At 39.9% G+C, this 21,441-nt stretch overlaps 1 protein-coding gene across 12 annotated transcripts in view; it reads left to right on the plus strand.

The window, feature by feature from the left end:
• Positions 1–21,441, plus strand: part of Unc-115a (actin binding LIM protein Uncoordinated 115a) — a 114,999-nt gene that overhangs the window by 68,465 nt on the left and 25,093 nt on the right. For 9 of the 12 annotated variants that reach the window (XM_089738885.1, XM_089738883.1, XM_028184761.2 and 6 more), the window contains exons 2-8: positions 10,406–10,566; positions 12,319–12,437; positions 13,795–13,970; positions 14,609–14,666; positions 17,612–17,774; positions 18,240–18,410; positions 21,255–21,326. In XM_089738885.1, coding sequence (XP_089595011.1) covers positions 10,406–10,566; positions 12,319–12,437; positions 13,795–13,970; positions 14,609–14,666; positions 17,612–17,774; positions 18,240–18,410; positions 21,255–21,326 — 920 coding nt within the window. The remainder of the gene's footprint in view (positions 1–10,405; positions 10,567–12,318; positions 12,438–13,794; positions 13,971–14,608; positions 14,667–17,611; positions 17,775–18,239; positions 18,411–21,254; positions 21,327–21,441) is intronic. The other 3 variants (XM_028184760.2, XM_089738882.1, XM_089738881.1) reach the window with 1 other exon arrangement.

Raw genomic sequence — 21,441 nt, forward strand, 5'->3', positions numbered from 1 at the left:
ATTAGCAGTTGATTTTTTTAACAATTTAATATTTCAATTCAGTAGTCATTTAGGAATGTACATTATATATATATACCATTGTTGTCTATTAATGGATCTAAGTCGATGAACTTCGCTGACTATAGTTGAAAAATTGTAAACAAAACGATATTTCTCATTATTTTATCATTGCCGTGTCAACATTGAATATATTTTATTTTTACAAGCAGCGAAACACAAAAACTTGGCTGTTATTATGGCTGACTTACATAAATACGATAAGAATGGCAGCAAAAACAAAGTTATTAAAGTAGGTAAAAATAATGATACGTATTTAGTAGTTATTATTCGTGGAAGATAATTTAACAATCCAAATAAAAACGTGTACGTAACAGATCATTTGGATCGTATTATAATAATATGTTTTGTTGAAATTGATACCATAAATGAATAGTAATTTGAAAGATTCGATGATTATTGAAATGGACTCCCAAATGTTCGAACTGTCCCTTAATCACTTATATTATTTGATTTTTAAGAAGCTGAAGAAAAAATGCGGTTTTTTTTTGTTTGTCATCCTACCTATGTTGATAGTCTTGAGAGGCTATTTCAGATTCGCCCTAACGTGTAAGTGAGCTCACGGGGCTCAAACCGGAGTGTTGCTAACACTGGCCCTAGCAAGAGCAGTGCTTCGCAGAATCTACCACCGGATCGGAAACGCGACCCACTGAGAAGATCCGGCGAGAAACTCAGTGGGCTGTTTCGATGGGTTAATTCGCTCGTCGAGCCCTTCGTCGCAAGCGACGGGTTCGGCGAGGACGGTGACCGGTGCTTGTGGTACCTAAAAGCACCGCTAATGGATCGGGAGGATCCGTAATGACGTGAGAATACGGGAAACCTTGGCTACGGCAGCGCAGATTTGTAAATAAATTGGGAAATAATCGAGTTATATAAGTAAGAGTTGAGGATATTGCTAATACTCGTATGTAGAGACAAAAGGGACATTAGAAGTGACTGCAAGCCGGAGATACGTACTAATATCAACTAATCAAAAGTCTGATAGACTAATGTCATTAAGGTAATTTTATCTAGATTAGGTTTTGTGTTTTAAACAGAAACAAAAGTGCACAATAAGATGGGCAAGCCAAACTTAAACGCATTTAAAAGTGCTTTGATAGTTCTTGAAACTGGTTTTGTAACTCAATGTTATCATGAACATTTGTCGATTGACTTGTAACTTGTAACGTAAGGTCGAAATTACAAGCAGTACGTAGTATGTTAGCTCATAAACAATTTTACTACTTGTCATTTAAATAACGGTAAAAGGGTATTGTTTGTTTCCTATGCATATTAAAGTTTATCGTTCGTTGTGACCCGTTTCAAAGTATATCTTTTTTTTATGGTTGAGACTACTGGTGGCCCTGAGGCCTTTCCAGTTTCACCAGGACAGGTGGGCGAGCAAAGGCTCAGCCAGGAGGGGTGGGATTTGCTAACAACTACCCGAGCGCCTCCAAAGGAGACCTAACAACTCAAGGCAGCTGCTTCGCGAATGAATCTACTATTGGATCGGAATCGTGACCCGCTGAGAAGATTCGGCGAGAAACTCAGCGGGCTGATGATTAGGCTAGGTTGCACGTCGAACTCTTTCGAAAAGTATAATCTCCTAATACTTTAGCTTTATCCAGAAACACTTCATATATTATGCCTTTTCTAAGCGATTTATAACGTGGATGATGAGTCTTCTTATTCACTTATGTGTTAATTAAAGTATCACCGCGACAGACGTAAGGATCTGTTAAAACTGAAATGAATTCGTCCGACTTTTCAAACGTTCGATAAATGCATTTTTCCTTTTTTTTATTGCCCTTGTAGGCAGACGAGCATACGGCACACCTGATGCTAAATGGTTACAGTCGCCAATGGATACCTATATAGTAAGATACCTATAACAAAACAAGCAAAATACACTTCTAAGAATTAAATAAATCAAATTTCACTGTTACGCTTATTCAGACTGTAGTTTCGCTTGAATTTAGATAATTTTTCCTTGATAATTGAAATAATGTTTCAATATTAATAGAATTACAATATGTTAGGGAAATATTTTATTTCGTATTAATTTTTGATACAATAAGTGAAGCTAACGGAAATCTTCTTTCCGTCGTTGGCAGATTTAACCTTGAAAGATGTTTATAATTTTTCTCTTGCGACAATTTATTACATGTGAAATGAATTCATCCTTCGAGGAAGTCGACATTCAAATGTCATTGTTTAAACGAGGCTTAAACCGTCCTTAGAGGCAACAAAGTAACGCTAAATAGGACGGCCTGACTTTGTCGATAGTTACGCGCGATGCCGGAATAATTTACATACATAAAAAATTTTTACAAGTATTACGGTAATATATGAAGGAGCACGTATAATTTTTTGCGTCTAAACCAATCTAAATGTCTCAAAGAGGATAAATGGCATTTACGTTGTTGATGTCCATGCACTCCGGTGATCACTTAACAACAGTTGGGTCGTGTGCTCGTCTAAAATAAAGAAGATGTGTGGTGTCGTGGGACACCGGATAGGAACGAAGTTCCTTATTATAAAAATATTAATTTTAAATTCTATTCAAGGTATAAAGAAAATAAAACTGGAGGTTTCGCAACAACCCACGGTCATTCGGTAACGTGCGAACTTATTGTGGTACACTTCATTCACGGTTGTTTGCATAAGAGTTAGTGTATTGCGCAAACGAACGCTCTGAGATCGTGGTCAATTAATGATAAAAAAAATATGTTATTTTTTGTATGCTATTACAATTACTGTGTGCATGACTAACTTGTACGTAATTACATAGTTAAGTCGTACACTTTGTGCATTACTAATAAAAATCTTACGTTACGGACGTTTTTTCTCGGTTAGGGTACCCCTCCGCATCGTCCCATAAGGAACTTCGTACCAAAAATAAAAGAAAAGAAAAAGCCGAAAATCTTGATTCCACGCTTGTTTTGTTAATACGCTACAAGACTTGAAGCTTTGTTACGTAAACACGTGGCAAAAACTACGTGATTCACGTCATGTTTCGCTACTGCATCCTGCTTATAGAGCATCGAATCGTTTTTTTATGAACGCTATTCGCACCAATTTTACACGTGCCTTGTTATAATGGACGGATACTATTTCTGAAACTATTTGATATTAAAAATCTGTTTTACGTGTAAATATTTATATCCGTGAAGCATCCAAACATTTCAGATTTACAAGCGGAATAAAATTATTATTGTATCTTTGTTTTGTAATAGCATTTATGCTGCTTTGTACTATGTGCGTATTTGATTCGAATAGACAATACAAATTAGATGTATGGCGGTAATATATTTATGTACGTCGGGTTGAGCTCCTCCCGATCATCAAACGTGTCCTCGTGGTCAGTAAATTTTTTTTGGAGTTTACTCCTTTAGAATCGATTTACATATATAGGCCCGGGGTATGAAAATTATGGGGACCAAAATCGTACTAGCATGTCACACGAAATGCGTTATGCGCATTTCGTGTGACATGCTAGTACATGCGCCGGCAGTCCGCCACAAAGCCTCGTACTGATCGCGCGTTTCTCTCATTATTGTATTTTCATATATTTGTTAGTCGTTTGTTTTGTGTCTCGTTAATTTGTTAATAATCTGTAGTGTATCGTGTTGTCGTAATATAGAACTATTTCTCGTATTGTTTCGTTTAATTTTTTATATCCAGTAAACTCCAGTCGTGCGTCGGAGCGGACACACACACTTTTTTGGAGTTTACTCCTTTAGAATCGATTTACATATATAGGCCCGGGGTATGAAAATTATGGGGACCAAAATCGTACTAGCATGTCACACGAAATGCGTTATGCGCATGTCACACGAAATGCGCGCCGGGCTGCTGCGCCGGCAGTCCGCCACAAAGCCTCGTACTGATCGCGCGTTTCTCTCATTATTGTATTTTCATATATTTGTTAGTCGTTTGTTTTGTGTCTCGTTAATTTGTTAATAATCTGTAGTGTATCGTGTTGTCGTAATATAGAACTATTTCTCGTATTGTTTCGTTTAATTTTTTATATCCAGTAAACTCCAGTCGTGCGTCGGAGCGGACACACACACTTTTTTTTTTTTATTGCCTTTGTAGACAGGCGAGCGTACGGCCCACCTGATGGTAAGTGGTTACCGTCGCCCATGGACTTCAGCAATGCCAGGAGCAGAGCCAAGCCGCTGCCTACTGCTTAATACTCTCCACAAGCCTCGTTTGAAGAAGGACATGTCATAGCGCTCGGGAAACACCGTGGAGGGAGCTCATTCTATAGCCGGATGGTACGTGGCAAAAAAGACCTCTGGAAACGCACTGTGGATGACCGCAGTGATTCCAGGTAGTATGGATGAACTCTACTCCGGTGGCGGGCGGTGCGATGGTAAAAACGAGACGTTGGTATCATCTCGAACAATTCCTCAGTGCACTCCCCATGGAACATGCGGTACAAAATACAGAGGGAACCGAAGTCCCTCCGCAGACCCAGAGGCTCCAAGCGATCCGTGAGAATCGGATTATCGATATCAAGGCTCACAGCAAGAGCCTCGCCCTTGCTCTCCAAGGCTTCAGCCCATCTGTGAGTAAGGTATACAAGAAGATCGCCAGCTGAGCGACCGTGACGGAAACCGTACTGTCGGTCACTGATCAGCTGGCGATCCTCCAGATCCTCCAGATTTGTAGGTTAAACTCGAAATAAACACAGAATTAAATAATTACAGACCACAAACGCGGTGATTTCAGTGATGCGTGCGATCACAATGGTGCCTCAAAATAGATTGACTTCTTTTCAAATGACTGTCTAGCCAGCACACTGCCATAGACTAACTTTTTAAATGGCACATGTCATTCACAGATTAACTGACACTGGTCATGCATCAATATCTAATAAACGAGTCAATAACTAGATAATCTATTGCGATCGCAGCACCATCCCGGGATCCACCCAGGTAATTAACCTAACGTTCCCGATCTAATAAATCAAAGTTATTTCCACTGATACTCCGACATGTAGGTATATATTTCTAATATGTTGCTTCACCTATAACATATTAGGTTGAATTTGCAAAGTCTCAGTCACATTTGGTTTGTGGGAATTCCGTCATTCAGATCGAAGCAATGCCTTATTTACTTGGCAACTATTACGTAATTTCACCGGTGGTATTGTAAGCCAGCACGCGTAGGTTCGACCGACACAATAATTCATTCGTGGAAGCAGTCATTTGGCGCGGTTCGAAGGCTCTGCGGTTTAACTATACAATTGAGATTTTGACTTCATGTTTCAAGGGAGGTTTCGCCCACGGAATAGATAAATAAGCCTAATAATAATAATACCTTATTTATCTATTCCGTGGTTTCGCCATTCAGGTCGTGACGTCACGTAGCCACTTCATACAAACTTTTGTAGACTTTTTGAAGTCGTCGTGACCTAAAGGATAAGACGTCCGGTGCATTTTTATATAGCGATGCAACGGTGTTCGAATCCCGCAGGCGGGTACCAATTTTTCTGATGAAATACTTACTTAACAATTGTTCACGATTGACTTCCACGGTGAAGCAATAACATCGTGTAATAAAAATCAAACCCGCAAAATTATAATTTGCGTAATTACTGGTGGTAGGACCTCTTGTGAGTCCGCACGGGTAGGTACCACCGCCCCGCCTATTTCTGTCGTGAAGCAGTAATGCAGTTTCGGTTTGAAGGGTGGGGCAGCCGTTGTAACTATGCTGAGACCTTAGAACTTATATCTCAAGGTGGGTGGCGCATTTACGTTGTAGATGTCTATGGTTTCCAGTAACCACTTAACACCAGGTGGGCTGCGAGCTCGTCCACACATCTCGGCAATAAAAAAATAAAATAAAAAAAAACAAGCTGTACCGTGAGCTCGTTCACTTGTCTGTGCAATTAAAAGCGAAGTAAATAAATACTTTGCATATTTACATTCATCTCCCCTTCGTTATCCTTGGACGGACGGAATGCACTAACAAACGCGTGGCACAAAGTCTGGTCCCCGGAGATATATTGTACGGTTATTGTTCAATTCCCTTTGCAAGCATAACATGTACTCGTTAGTTTCATAACAAAAAACGTACCAACATGAATTAATTGTATTTGCAGATGTTCTTATTGTCATTTTGACCTTGTCTTTATTGTGTAGATTAATTGAGTGTATGCTGGATTCGTTGTGCAATTTTATGGAAACTAAAGTAATGAATTTTTTTTTTTTTTTTTCGAAGTTTCCAGTTTGTGGCGATCATGGTAATTTGAGTTTTTTTGTTAGCTCCTGCCAGCTAGTGGCCTACAACAAGACAGTCAGACATTAGTTGAATATATTGTTGAAAATAGGCAATTATAGCATTGTTCGAGCTCGGACCACTACAAAATTGCTCTGTGTACTTAGTGCGAATTTTTAAACTTGTTTTTTAATTTGTATGGACTTGGAACAGCTCCCGTTCGTTTGCCGCTAGGGGCGTTGTTCTAACTCCACACTGTGATGTCCACGAAAGAAGGTGGTACATTGAGAGACCTTTTACTAATGTTTTAGCTTGATAGGTAGAATAACCACAGTCCCAACGGGATCGGGAGTTCAATCATGTCTCCAAAACGGCGGCGGTGTTCATATTATGGGTGTAGTTTAAACACCATGAGTGACTTACCCATACTGTATCTATCTATTAACGGGATCTTTCAACGTAATTTTGATCAATTTTAAGATTACTCTGATTTACTTGAAAATGTGCACCCGTATAAAGAATAGCCAGACATTGCCCATCGGCAGTTTCGTTGGGTAGGACACTACGGCGCAGCGCAGTCAACGCAGCATCAATCGCGTTTGCGTGGCAACCGCTTGGCAGGAGAAGATCTGGTCGCCCTGTACACACTTGGCGACGCACCGTGGAGAGTGAGATGAGGACTGCCGACGTGACCTGGAGTGATGTCAAGGAGAAAGCGCAAGACAAGGTCAAGTGGAGATAGGTTGTGAGGGTCCTACGTACCAGTGGGGTACCTTTAGACTACAACAACAAACAGCAACAGGAAGAATGGCCGACAATACAATAATATTCCAACCTTAAAGTGATTTTTTTTTTTTTTAACTACATATTTTAATTTTTTATATGAAATGAAATAAAATACTAAACGATTATTTATTATTAATTATTTTTCTTCATAATTCTTTCAATATTGTATTAAAAAATTTGTCGATTTCTATCCATTTCTATGAATGGATATTCCGGAATAGCTTGCATGTAATACAATGCCTTCGTCCCGTCTAGTAAACGAATGGTGTCAGTGCATTAGGCGCGTGGGTGACTTTATACGCGTATCGTTTCGGCGCTGTGGGATGTACGTTCCGATGTCGTGACCCACTTTACGTGAGGCGATTGTGCAAATTGTAACTATACTTGAGACGTTAGAACTTATATCTCAAGGTGGGTGGCGCATTTACGTTGTAGATGTCTATGGGCTCCAGTAACCACTTAACACCAGGTGGGCTGTGACTTCGTCCACCCATCTAAGCAATAAATAAAAAAATTGCTGGGCATACCTCCTTAATCTATTATCGTTTCATACATTACTCTTCGAACTGGTTAATTATTAAAACTGCAGGTTTTTATTTATTAGGTTACAGTTTTGCGTTGTTACAATAAAAATCTTTATCGACGCCTATCTAAATAAAATCGTATTTGCTACTTGAAATCGAAAGTATAACGGACTCGACGACTTTTTACTGGTGGTACGACCTTTTATGAGTCCGTGCGGGTAGTTATCATCAACCTGCTTATTTCTGCCATGAAGCAGTAATTGCGTTTCGGTTTGAAGGGTGGGGCAGCCCTTGTAACTGTACTTGAGACCTCAGAAGTTATATCTCAAGGTGGGTGCATTTATGTAGTAGATGTCTGTGGGCTCCAGTAAACACTTAACACCAGGTGGGCTGTGAGCTCGTCCACCCATCTAAACAATAAAAAAAAAGACTCGCACTTCATTCAGGTTTGACTTCGGCAATAGCGCTTTTTTTTCTTAACTATGCTGATAACCTTGAGAGGGTGGGTATAATCAGCTTTACCCTAGCGTGTAGGTGAGCTCTCAGGGCTTAAACCGAAGTTGTTGCTAACACTGGCCCTAACAAGAGCCGTGCTTCGCAGAAACCCACTGAGAAGAACCGACGAGAAACTCAGTGGGCTGTGTCTATGGATTACAATAGCGCTACGTGACCGAAATAAGTCGTCACTACCAGTGTTAATTAGTACGAACCAAGACGCTTTAGCATTAGTAATGATTTCCTTATTCTGGGTTGAACCCTTAGAACGAACAAATGTGATGGTGCTATTCTAAGCGACACCCTAATTTCAGACCGCTTGTTTCCAAATACGAGCAATATTTAGCTGCAAGCAAAAACGTCTTTCGTCGATTCATAGGTCAAAATATCTACTTCTTATTCACTAATATTTTAATTAGCATTGCACCTCGATGTACGCGATATCTTCATTGTGATCTTAAAAGCCGTGGGTCGCACCAATTGACCCCCGATTAATTCTAATTTATTACAATCGTTTTTTATTGCCTCCGCTATTAGGGAACACGCCGAGAGTGTTCGGTGTTGCCCGAAGTTATACGTTGAGCTTAGTCATCGTTCTTGGATGGAGTGATCGTAATGCTATGAGAATATTGTTTTCGACGAAGGGCTCGACGAGTAAATTAACTCATAGAGACAGCCCATTGAGTATCTCGCCGGTTTTTTTTTTTTATTGATTACATAGGTGGACGAGCTCACAGCCAACCTGGTGTTAAGTGGTTACTGGAGCCCATAGACATCCACAACGTAAATGCGCCACCTTGAGATATAAGTTCTAAGGTCTCAAGTATAGTTACAACGGCTGCCCCACCCTTCAAACCGAAACGCATTACTGCTTCACGGCAGAAATAGGCAGGCTGGTGGTACCCACCCGCGCGGACTCAAGAGGTCCTACCACCAGTAATTACGCAAATTATAATTTTGCGGGTTTCATTTTTGTTACACGATGTCATTCCTTCACCGTGGAAATCAATCGTGAACATTTGTTGAGTACGTATTTCATTAGAAAAATTGGTACCCGCCTGAGATTCGAACACCGGTGCATCGCTCAACATGAATGCACTGGACGTCTTATCCGTTAGGCCACGACGACTTCGAATCTTCTCAGTGGGTCACGTTTCCGATCCGGTAGTAGATTCTTCGAAGCACTTTTTACGAAAATCGCACGGACGGAGGAGTATGAAATTTTCCACACTTATAGAGAATATAGAGAAGAAGTGCACAATGCTAATATTTTTTTAAAATAATGCATAAAAGATACATTAAATCAATAAAGAAAACCTTACATACACTACATACCATGTATTTGACGCACACACGCAATCATACTATTTATTGTCTAACTTTTGTTCTTGGCGTCTGTTGTCAAATTGAGAATAGATTAAATATTGTTTGCCTTTGTTAATATTTTTTATAGTGTAGTCTTGGCGAAATTTGTGATTATAGAAGTATAAAATACAATCATAATAGTGTACAAACTTACAATTCCAATTAATTATAGTCGAATTTCGACTACTCCTGGACCTCTAGTTTTACTTAAAAATATTTGACATTTGGGGATTGAATGTTGTCGTTGAAATAGAATGTGCAACTATGTTTTTGCTGCATATAACATAGGATTTAATTCTAGCTCTGGACCGCAGAATATGAATGGTATTATGTAAAATAACTAGCGGCCCGCTCTGGCTCCGTTCGGGTCTTTAACAAAAATTTCAACGATATTCGATTTTTATTTGATTTTTTTTTTTTAAATAAAGAACACTTATTGTGGCATAACTATAATAGTTAGACATATGCAGTCGCGACACTTTTTGTAAATAATAATGTGTTCTACAAAGTCGTAGTACTTTTTTTTATTCTATCATCAATAGTTTTCGCAGGGCACGCGATGTAAAGAATATTTTAGGTAATTTTTTTACACCTTAGGTTACATAATTGGAGTTTTAGTAAGGACCCCTAATTTTTTTCAAAAAGGATTATAACCTATGTCACTCGGGAATAGTGTAGCTTCCAAACAGTGAAAGAATTTTTCAAATCGGTTCAGTAATTTCGGAGCCTATTCAATACAAACAAACAAACAAATCTTTCCTCTTTATAATATTAGTATAGATGATTAGCCACGCAGAAACAAAAATTCTCTTTAAAAACCATTCCTGGCTGATCTGACTTAATTAGCTTTTTCAAACTCTCTCTTCAAACAAAGTTTATGGAATATAACTTGCCTGTCATCATATATATGTTGACGGCGGTAACATTAAGTTTTAATTGGTTAAAATTCAGTGTTTTTTTTATTTTTACAGGCAAAGTGGTGTGCGCATCTTGCGGCGGCAAGTGCAGCGGTGAGGTGCTTCGCGTGTCGGACAAGTACTTCCACACCGCCTGCTTCACGTGCCGCACTTGTTCAGCCTCTCTCGCCAAAGGGGGCTTCTTCTGCAAGGACGGACACTACTACTGCCCGCAGGTTAGTTGATGCACATTCGTGAGTCAAACCGTTTTGAGCTCTAAGTCTTTTTCTTCAACTTCGTCTATATCAAACCGATCATGACCTAGGTCGATAAACTTGTTAAAGTCTAATTTAGCTTGCCATTTCACAATAAGCCGCATCTTTGATATGAGTGCTTTGAGAATCAGGCCTTAGATAGGCTTGTTAGAATAACAGTAGGTAAGGAAATCAAATTAGAAAATAGCATGACATTTGCCTTTTGATTTCTTAGTCAAACTGTTGTTAAGTAGAGAGAGTAGAGCGTAAGATACTCTTGGATGATTATTAGTTTGACAAAATATAATTGAAAGAACTTAAATTTTAGAAATTATAATAGACTCATTATTAGTTTAATCTATATAGGTAGATGAGGCAGCATCATTGAATGAACTGAATATTATCAAACATATGATTGGTAGATGTTGTTCACGTCTTGTTCTTTACCTATGTGCTTAGTTAATGTGTTAAGTGGTTACTGGAACCCATAGACATCTACGCGCCACCCACCTTGAAATACAAGTTCTAACGTCTCAATATAGTTACAACGGCTGCCCCACCCTTCAAACCGAAACGCATTACTGCTTCACGGCAGAAATAGGCAGGGCGGTGGTACCTACCCGCGCGGACTCACAAGTGGTCCTACCACCAACTGCATATGAATTTGAGTTAAATTTTACGCTATCGAGAACTTTAAAAAAAACTCGCAATAAGCACACGAGTGAAGAGTATGGTTGCAAAGTCCTAAATACGTAACGTTTTCACGAGTGGTCTTGACACGAACAAACATTGCGTAGTCGCTTAGCTAATAGCCGACTTGTTCTTCATAAACGTTTTAAAATAAATTCCAGTGCATGGTCGAACTTGTTCAAGTCAACCGTGATTATTGCTAATTTATCATGAAACGCAAAAGTGTAGGCACCGAATAATAGTACCTACCTACTGTGTATTAGCGATACGATATTGCAATAAAATGATAACGTAAGCAGACATCATGCAAGCGTGAAGTGGATTGTGCATATCAAATGTTAATATTGTAACTATGTATACTAGAAAGCGATAGGTGATTTTTACATAACGCATGCATTAACACATGTGAATGAATTATGGTCTGTGTTTCTTGAGAATACCATTTAAGTTCTTTTCGATTCGACTGGTGGTAGGACCTCTTGTGAGTCCACACGGGTAGGTAACACCGCCCTGCCTATTTCTGCCGTGAAGCAGTAATGCGTTTCGGTTTGAAGGGTGGGGCAGCCGTTGTATTGTTACAACTGTGACCTTAGAACTCATGTCTCGAGGTGGATGGTAGCATTTACATTTTAGATGTCTATGGGCATGGGTCTAGTAAGCATTTAAGATCAGATGGGCCGTGAGCTCGTCTTGGCCAGTTTAGGCAACGAAAAAAAATGTTCTTTTCATTTTGCTTACATATATATATGTAAGCAAAATATCTCAACTCATAATACCTCTAATTACGACGGCTATAGTTGTCGTAATTAGAGTCCGTGCGGATAATTATCACCATCTGGTCTATTACTGCCATGAAGCAATCTTTGGACTGCTGTTAACGATAACAAATTTGAGACTTCGATATATATTTGGAGGGATTTATTCATTATACACATTTGAACACATCTAAACCCACGTCAACTTAAACACGTCGAACGACTTATAAACTGTTAGCGTGATAAATTAATGTTACATTGACATGTTAATGTTTTTTGTTTTGCGCAGGATTACCAACGCGCGTTTGGCACACGATGCGCAGCCTGCAACCAGTATGTAGAAGGAGAGGTGGTCTCCGCCCTCGGGAATACGTATCATCAGAAATGCTTCACTTGTGCGAGATGCAAGTTAGTGCTGTCCGTTCACATTTAAACCATGTTTTGCTCGTGAACTTTTTTTTTTTTTTATTGCTTAAATGGGTGGACGAGCTCACAGCCCACCTGATGTTAAGTGGTTACTGGAGCCCATAGACATCCACAAAGTAAATGCGCCACCCACCTTGAGATACAAGTTCTAAGGTCTCAAGTATAGTTACAACGGCTGCCCCACCCTTCAAACCGAAACGCATTACTGCTTCACGACAGAAATAGGCAGAGTGGTGGTACCCACCCGCGCGGACTCACAAGAGGTCCTACCACCAGTAATAAAACTACAACCATGAATATTTTTTTAACGCAGGCCAGTCACAATCGACCCCCTAAATAGAGTCTGATGGATCTATTTGACGTACTCTTAAGTTCTGATGGATGACTAGCTACCGTTGCTAATATATCGTAATACTTGTCGAAGCGTTATAAACTGTTTTAAATTTTCGTGGCTAAGTACATTAAAAAAAAACATTAAATGGGCTCTTATTTCAGCCCTATCCGGGCCAGATCATTAAGATCACGAATAAAATGGTCTTGTTGAAATATCGGGAACTAGTTTAATGAAAATCGTTTTAAGGACCTGTTAAATAATCATGTTTATAGTTGCCGAAAAGTTCGCGTGATATATCCACCTATAGCTTCAGCCCGTTGAGTTTATTGCTAAATCTTCACAGCATGTCACGCTTTAGGTCCAGTTATAGTTGCACTTAAGAAGCAGTTGCCTTCCTTGAGCTAGAAATGTCTACTGGTCACCAGCAATCCATTCAACTCGCTTTTCCCTAGACCTTTCTCTGGCTTAAAACCACAAAACTTTTCGTACATACACATGTTACACACGAATTGTGTAATATTTGTGCGACTGGTAATGTGCAGAGCGGGCGTCCTAAATAGACTTGTATGGACTCTACGAAAGAGGTTATAGGAGAGGAGGCGTGCAGAGATGACGTATGATAGGCCTTTATGGAAAATGAATACTGCGTCGATTCGACATCGTGGTATTAAAGTAAGAAGATTTGTATGATTGTCACTCGTTTTTTTATTTTTTTATTGCTTAGATGGGTGGACGTGCTCACGGCCCACCTGGTGTTAAGTGGTTACTGGAGCCCATAGACATCTACAACGTAAATGCGCCACCCACCTTAAGACATAAGTTCTAAGGTCTCAGGTATAGTTACAGCGGCTGCCCCACCATTCAAACCGAAACGCATTACTGCTTCACGGCAGAAATAGGCAGGGTGGTGGTACCTACCCGCGCGGACTCTCAAGAGGTCCTGCCACCATTATATATAAAATGATTATGGTTCCTATGGTAAGTTTTATTCGTTTGAAATCACAGGAGAGCGTTCCCGTCGGGTGAGAAAGTGACGTATACAGGAACAGAAGTTGTCTGTTCGAACTGCGTGGCGGTGCCACAGCGACAGACCGCGAGGACTGCGGCGCCGGCCCCCCTCAGCTCCCCCACTCCGGAGCCACAGCAGAATAATGTTGAACGACGACAGCCAGATCAGAACGGTAACGTTTTTTTATTTTTCTTCTTTAGATGAATGAAGAAGCACACGGCTCCCTTATTACGGCGGTACTGGTATTAAGCGAAGTCGTCGTGGCCTAAAGGATGAGAAGTGCGGTGCATTCGTGTCTTGCGATGCATCGGAGTTCGAGTCCCGCTGGCTGGTGCCAGTTTTTGTAATGAAATACGTACTTGACAAATGTTCACGATTGACTTCTATGGTGAAGAAATAACATGGATCATGCGCCGTGAGCTCGTCCAACCACCTAATCAATAAAAAAAAATAAAAAAACCGAAAATCTATAGGCGATGTCAAATCTTGAATGTATTGCATACTATCAATTACTATACTCAAAGGCATAAGGTGAGATAGTAACTGTTTTGTTTCTAATTTGTTATACATATTATTATGAATAGGCATTTACCTATGCTATTGTCAGTCTAGAGGTAAATAAATGACAAAATATTACGGTTACTGTAAACTCTTAACTTTATGGGGGTTCTGATGCTGGAAAATTCATAATTATGCCCTGCGGATTCATTATTATTAAAATTGCAAGGAACAATATTGATCTACCATTGGGACCAGTCAAATAGCGTCCGTGGCATTGTTACATAGTTACTATGTTACTTTTATTCTCAGAATGCGCTGGTTGCGGTCAAGAATTATCCGAGGGTCAGGCTTTGGTGGCACTAGAAAGGTAAGGCGCTTATCTGTTTTAAAAATTTCCCTCCTTCGTTGATTCCGAATGTTAAGTGACAAAATAATGCTTACAAAGCTATCTGTTATCTATGGGTGAAATTATGGATAGGCCGGTTTTGCATCAATATTTATTATATTTAAAATAAATTCCAACATACGTCATATAGAATATAAAAAAATTGTGGGTTAGGCCACTTTTGCGCTGAAGGCCTCATATATGAACAGTTCATCCTGATCACCCAGGAGCCAGACACCGTCGACACGCTAAACACGTCCTTACGGATCCATCAGATCTAATAACCGGTGCATTAGACGCCTTTAGCTCTAACACTAGTAGTAGGGACCCCGGTAACCGTACTCGTCGAACTCGGTAAAGAGTTCGACGTGCAACCTAACCTAAATATCAGCCCGCTGAGTTTCTCGCCGGATCTTCTCAGCGGGTCGCGATTCCGATCCGATAGTAGATTCATTCGCGAAGCACTTGAGTTGTTACGGCCTGGCCACGGGGATCGGCGGTGCGAACAGCGAAGCGGTGGACGAGGCGACCATTCGCGCAGCACCGTTTGCAGGCCACGGGTACTCACGTTCGCCGCCGCGACTAGTAAGGAAGTCCGACAGCGAAATGTCTATATCGAAATTATCTCGATATTGCTTACAAATTAATAGTTTTTTGGTTCAGGACCTATTATTTGGAAAAGATTGTGAAGTACATGATTTGAATAAGAATCGGAGTATACCTATAGATGGAGAATTACACAAGAAGTACGAGAAATACTTTGGGTGGCTAGACTTCCAAATAGCTGGTCTAGCTAGTATTTCAGCTAATTTTTTTTTATTGCTTAGATGGGTGGACGAGCTCACAGCCCACCTTGTGTTAAGTGGTTACTGGAGCCCATAGACATCCACAACGTAAATGCGCCACCCACCTTGAGATATAAGTTCTAAGGTCTCAAGTATAGTTATAATGGCTGCCTCACCCTTCAAACCGAAACGCATTACTACTTCACGGCAGAAATAGGCAGGGTGGTAGTACCCACCCGTGTGGACTCACAAGAGGTCTTACCACCAGTAATTACGCAAATTATAATTTTGAGGATTTCATTTTTATTACACGATGTTATTCCTTCACCGTGGAAATCAATCGTGAACATTTGTCGAGTACGTATTTCATTACAAAAATTGGTACCCGCCTGATATTCGAACACCGGTGCATCGCGAACAACACGATTGCACCGGACGTCCGTTAGGCCACGACGACTTTAAAAATATAAAATAAAAAATAAATAAAAAATATAAAAATTTCGGCGTTAATTTTTCGCGGCGAAAACAACTAAACTCATTTAATCACTGTACTATTCGCCGCGACTACCGCTCGACTCCGTGGCTCGCGCCGTCCGTATTCATGCATTTGTTTTGCTCGCCCGCCGCATCGCGCGATTCGCTCGGTACATTTCGCCGGTCGCTTCGCCGGTCGCCGGTGCGCGTGGCTTGTTAGGTACATTTCTATGCGCTTATTTTAGTCGCTAGACGCTTCGCCGTTCGCACCGCGCGAATATTCGTATCGGCGAATGTCCCGTGGCCAGGCTGTTAGATCGCAAGGCTTTGGAGGCGCAAATCTCATCCCTCCTGGCTGAGCCCTTGCTTGCCCACCTGCACTGGTAAAACTAGAAAGGCCATTTAATTGAACTTCGATTATGTTTACCCCATTCTAATAGCTGAAGAAGTTTTTTTTTTCATGATATTTTTTCCAAATTTTAAAATTCAAATTGCTCTCCTGTCAAGTCGTAAGAATGTCGCTTTAACAGCCTGGCCACGGGACATTCGCCGATACGAATATTCGCGCGGTGCGAACGGCGAGGCGTCTAGCGACTAAAATAACAGCATAGAAATGTACCTAACAAGCCACGCACACCGGCGACCGGCGAAGCGACCGGCGAAATGTACCGAGCGAATCGCGCGGACGACTTACGATGCGGCGGGCGAGCAAAACAAATGCATGAATAAGGACGGCGCGAGCCACGGAGTCGAGCGGTAGTGGCGGCGAATAGTGCAGTGATTAAATGAGTTTAGTTGTTTTCGCCGCGAAAAATGAACGCCGAAATTTTTATATTTTATATTATTATTATTATTATTTTTTTTAAACTCGTCGTGGCCGAACGGATAAGACGTCCGGTGTTGAGCGATGCACCGGTAGTCGAATATCAACTCAATACTCAACAAATTTTAATGTTCACGATTGATTTCCACGGTGAAGGAATAACATCGTGTAATAAAAATGAAACCCTCAAAATTATAATTTGCGTAATTACTGGGGGTAGGACCTCTTGTGAGTCCGCGCGGGTGGGTACCACCACCCTGCCTGTTTCTGCCGTGAAGTAGTAATGCGTTTCGGTTTGAAGGGTGGGGCAGTCATTGTAACTATACTTGAGACCTTAGAACTTATATCTCAAGGTGGGTGGCGCATTTACGTTGTGGATGTCTATGGGCTTCAGTAACCACTTAACACAAGGTGGACTGTGAGCTCATCCACACATCTAAGCAATAAATAAAAATTAGCTGAAATACTAGCTAGACCAGCTATTTGGAAGTCTAGCCACCCAAAGTATTTCTCGTACTTCTTGTGGAATTCTCCATCTATAGGTATACTCTGATTCTTATTCAAATCATGTACTTCACAATCTTTTCCAAATAATAGGTCCTGAACCAAAAAAACTATTAATTTGTAAGCAATATCGAGATAATTTCGATATAGACATTTCGCTGTCGGACTTCCTTACTAGTCGCGGCGGCGAACGTGAGTACCCGTGGCCTGCAAACGGTGCTGCGCGAATGTTCGCCTCATACACCGCTTCGCTGTTTGCACCGCCGATCCCCGTGGCCAGGCCGTAACCAAAATGGCCTTTCAACCCTCGATATGTCCATCGACATGTTAATATTCGCCAGACAATGGCACACTGGGTGCTTCTCGTGCGGCGAGTGCGGCGCCGTGCTGCAGGGCGAGTACATGGGCCGGGACGGCGTGCCGTACTGCGAGCGAGACTACCAGCGTCTGTACGGCGTGCGGTGCGCGTACTGCCAGCGATACATATCCGGGAAGGTGTTGCAGGTAACGATTAGTAGTAGTAGTAGTAGTAGTAGTAGTTTTATTTTTCCAAATGGAAAGGCAAAGGTATCATACCATACATCCTAATCTATCATATATATTTTTTATGAAATATGATATTATAAAATGAAATGAAGTTGATTAATATATGAAACAGCATGAAATGAAATAAAATAATATGATATGGGATATTTTTATGAAAAATGATAATATAGAGTGAAATGAAATGAAGATGATTAGTTTGAGACATTAATCAACTGGGATGAAATTAAATGAAATCTCAGTAAAATTGTGATCATTTTGGTGGATCCCGAGAAGTTACGTCCTTTGTATCATTTGTGCACTTTCACAGATACTAAACAGCTAATAAACCACCGTTATTACACATTTAGACCTGAAGAAACACACAACTTCAACACCTCGCGTTCCCGCTAAAAAAAAAGTCTAAAGCCGTTAATGAAAATGCAGGCCGGAGAGAATCACCACTTCCACCCGACGTGCGCGCGCTGCAGCAAGTGCGGAGATCCATTCGGCGACGGCGAGGAGATGTTCCTCCAGGGCGCCGCCATCTGGCACCCGCGCTGCGGGCCCGCGCCCCACGACCCGCTCTCCGCCGATAGAGCCTCCTCCGAGCTGCAGGTGAGCGCGACCCTCAGACACAGCCCACTGAGTTCCTCGCCGGATCTTCTCAGTGGGTCGCGGTTCCGATCCGGCGGTAGATTCCGCGAAGCACGGCTCTGGCTAGGGTTCGTGTTAGCAACGTCGTCAGGTTTGAGCCCCGTGACCTCACCTACTAGTTAAGGTTACGCTGAAATAGCCTCTCAAGGCTCTCAGATTAGGTAGGGGAAAAAACACAATAATTACTCTAGGGATCGGTATCAAAATGTAAAAAAGCAAAACGCTAAACAACTTTATTAATGTGCTTCTCTTTTTTTTAATACGCTTTTATTAGCTTCAGACGTTATGTTAGTATGTAACGGAATCTTTAAACATGATTTTGATCCCCTTCGAAACGTCGGATTAACTCGAAATTTGGTATACTTATTAAGGAACGATGACAATTAAATACTTAAAAAATAAAATTGAAAAAATTGAAATACAACTAAAAATGAAAAATAAATAATAGTTTAAAAAAACTAACAAAATACGCTTTTATAGAAAATCCAAGTAAAAAATAGAAAACCTGATGGTGAGTGGTTACCGTCGCCCGTGGACTTCAGAGCAATGTCAGGGGCAAAGCCAGGCCCCTGTCTACCAAAACTTAATTAAAAATTTCAATAAATTACACTAATGATTTTAGCAAAAAAATTAATAGCCACAAGTAGAACAGAAACTAAAAGAATATGGTATTAAAATTGATTAATAATTTCACACAAGATTTCTAAAAACTTGATTTTGCCTTCACCATCATGACGTAGGTAATTATTATACATAACTAACTACACATTACGGTCAATCACCTCATCTACATTCCTTAGTAATTATTTCTTTTGTAGTTTAATAGCAATGGTAGTGACACGAAAATACTGCTTTATTAGTGTATTTAATGACAATGTAAATAAGGTCTAACCAGTTATCAAATGATGCGGTCTTGACTCTAGCCACAAAACTTTATTTAAATGTAATGATATTATAATGACGTCATCACCAAAAGAACCAGACCAGCTAATTGAATAGCAAAATTTAAAATTGTCAACTATTTAATAAGTAGTTGTCTAAAAACGGAAATAAAATTCTTTGACGTTCTTTTCGTTTCGTTTTTCGTCAGTCGTAATTTAAAAATTATAGATGGGTAGATGAAAATTTCGCGAATCTTCTTATTCTAAGTATCATTAGTACATCATTAATAATATAATTAAACAGTAATAATATTTTAATATGTATAGCAAAAAATTGAAAAATACGAATTACCAGTACGATTATTAAGTTAAGGTACGTACGCGTACGCATTTGCGTGCAGCGAGTGCGTGTACGTGCATATTACATTCGCACGCACTGTACATTCGGCATAATTTTCCTTTATGCGGACTTAAAAACGCAAAATATATATTCACATTTTATTATTCGTAATACAAATTAGCTTTCTCTTTATGGTATCTCGTTTTGATTTTGTAGTTTTTTGTTTGCACTGATTGATTGATATTTGTTTTACAGCCGTAGTTCCAAACTGCACTCGTCGTATTGTAAATGTGTTTTTGTTTTTCATAAATTCATTTCATCTTAGTCTTGTAGATTTTCATTCCAACTGGACAACGGAGTTAAATAAATTATGTTGATATAAGAAACAGTTTGATAAAAGAAAAATATTGTTAATACAATTCAATTAATTGAAAACCTTTAATTGGACGTCAATTAAATCAAAGTTTTAATTCCAATAATAATACAGAACAACCGAGCTCTACCAAATTATACTTGTGGTTAAAAGTCGATAACAAAATGTTAATTGTTCTTCTTTAAATTACAAACTCTTAAAACCACAAAACAGCTTTAGTTGTTTAGTTGTTCATTACCCAACAATTTATTCACCGTGTAGTTAATATAATAATATATGTATGAATTTTAGATTTGTGTGTGTGTGCGCATCAATGGGAACATTAATGTTCTGAAGGAAAATCGGATTTTTCATGAATAAATATAAGACTTAAATTAAATTACTATATTTTTATTGCAAATGAGTTGTTTGAAGTGCACACACACAATGGAATGCTTATGTAGTTATCGTCACTCAGAGCTGTTGCGTTAAATGAGCCTGATGCTAAATTAATATTAAAAGTGACAAATATCTGTTTAAAGAAGTCAGTTTTGTCTGGAACTGTACACGTCACAGCTCTGAGTAGCTCTCATGATTACGTGTAGCCAACTGAAAGTGTTTGTGTGGGCGTCATACTCGGCTATCGAATATAATAAGATATTATTCATTCGCGAAGCAGCTACCCTTGAGTAGATAGGTCTCCTCCGGAGGCGCTGGGGCACCTGTTAGCAAATCCCAGCAAAATGGTAAAGGCCTCTGGGCCACAAGTAATCCATTCGTCAAAAAAAAAACTTTAAATTAGCTTACTTGTGTACGTCTCGCGAGGTATCATCAGCTTTGAGACTGAGCTTGTTCATAAACTACGTAAGAATAATCTCGAAAAAATCTCTCGAGTGAAATGAGACTTTCAAATTTTTAGCAAACGTCTCACGCGGTGTCAGGTTCGAGACTGAGCTTTTAAATAAACAAATTTTAATCATCTCGAAAAAAATTCTGAGTGAGGAAAAATTTTCAAAACTTGACGTATGACGTTTACACAAAAACGAATCTTGACATTAGAAGCATAAAGTTCAGTTCTGATTTTCGCTAATACCGTTTTCGGTCTTTTTTTATTTATATGACCGTGACGTTATCAAACGCAACACGATGCCTCTAATGTTGAAATGTATGCGCTGTGTATGTCGTATGTGTGTTGTAGTATGTGACATGCTAGTTTATGTTGTGGTACACAGTTCTCGCTGCGATCGCGCACACCCAGCGTCAACGGCTCATACTGCAGTCCCTACAGTAGCTTGACTAGGAAGGTCTGCTCACACCCTTGTATTACCTTTTATTTTTTTTCTTATTTTTTAAGCTTACAACGTGCCTCTTAAAGTTTGTACTGGAATATTAACCAAAATAAATTTTACTGGTGGTAGG

The sequence above is a fragment of the Bombyx mandarina genome, chromosome 26 (genome assembly GCF_030267445.1).
Source record: "Bombyx mandarina strain Sakado chromosome 26, ASM3026744v2".
In the NCBI taxonomy this organism is placed as follows: Eukaryota; Metazoa; Arthropoda; class Insecta; order Lepidoptera; family Bombycidae; genus Bombyx; species Bombyx mandarina.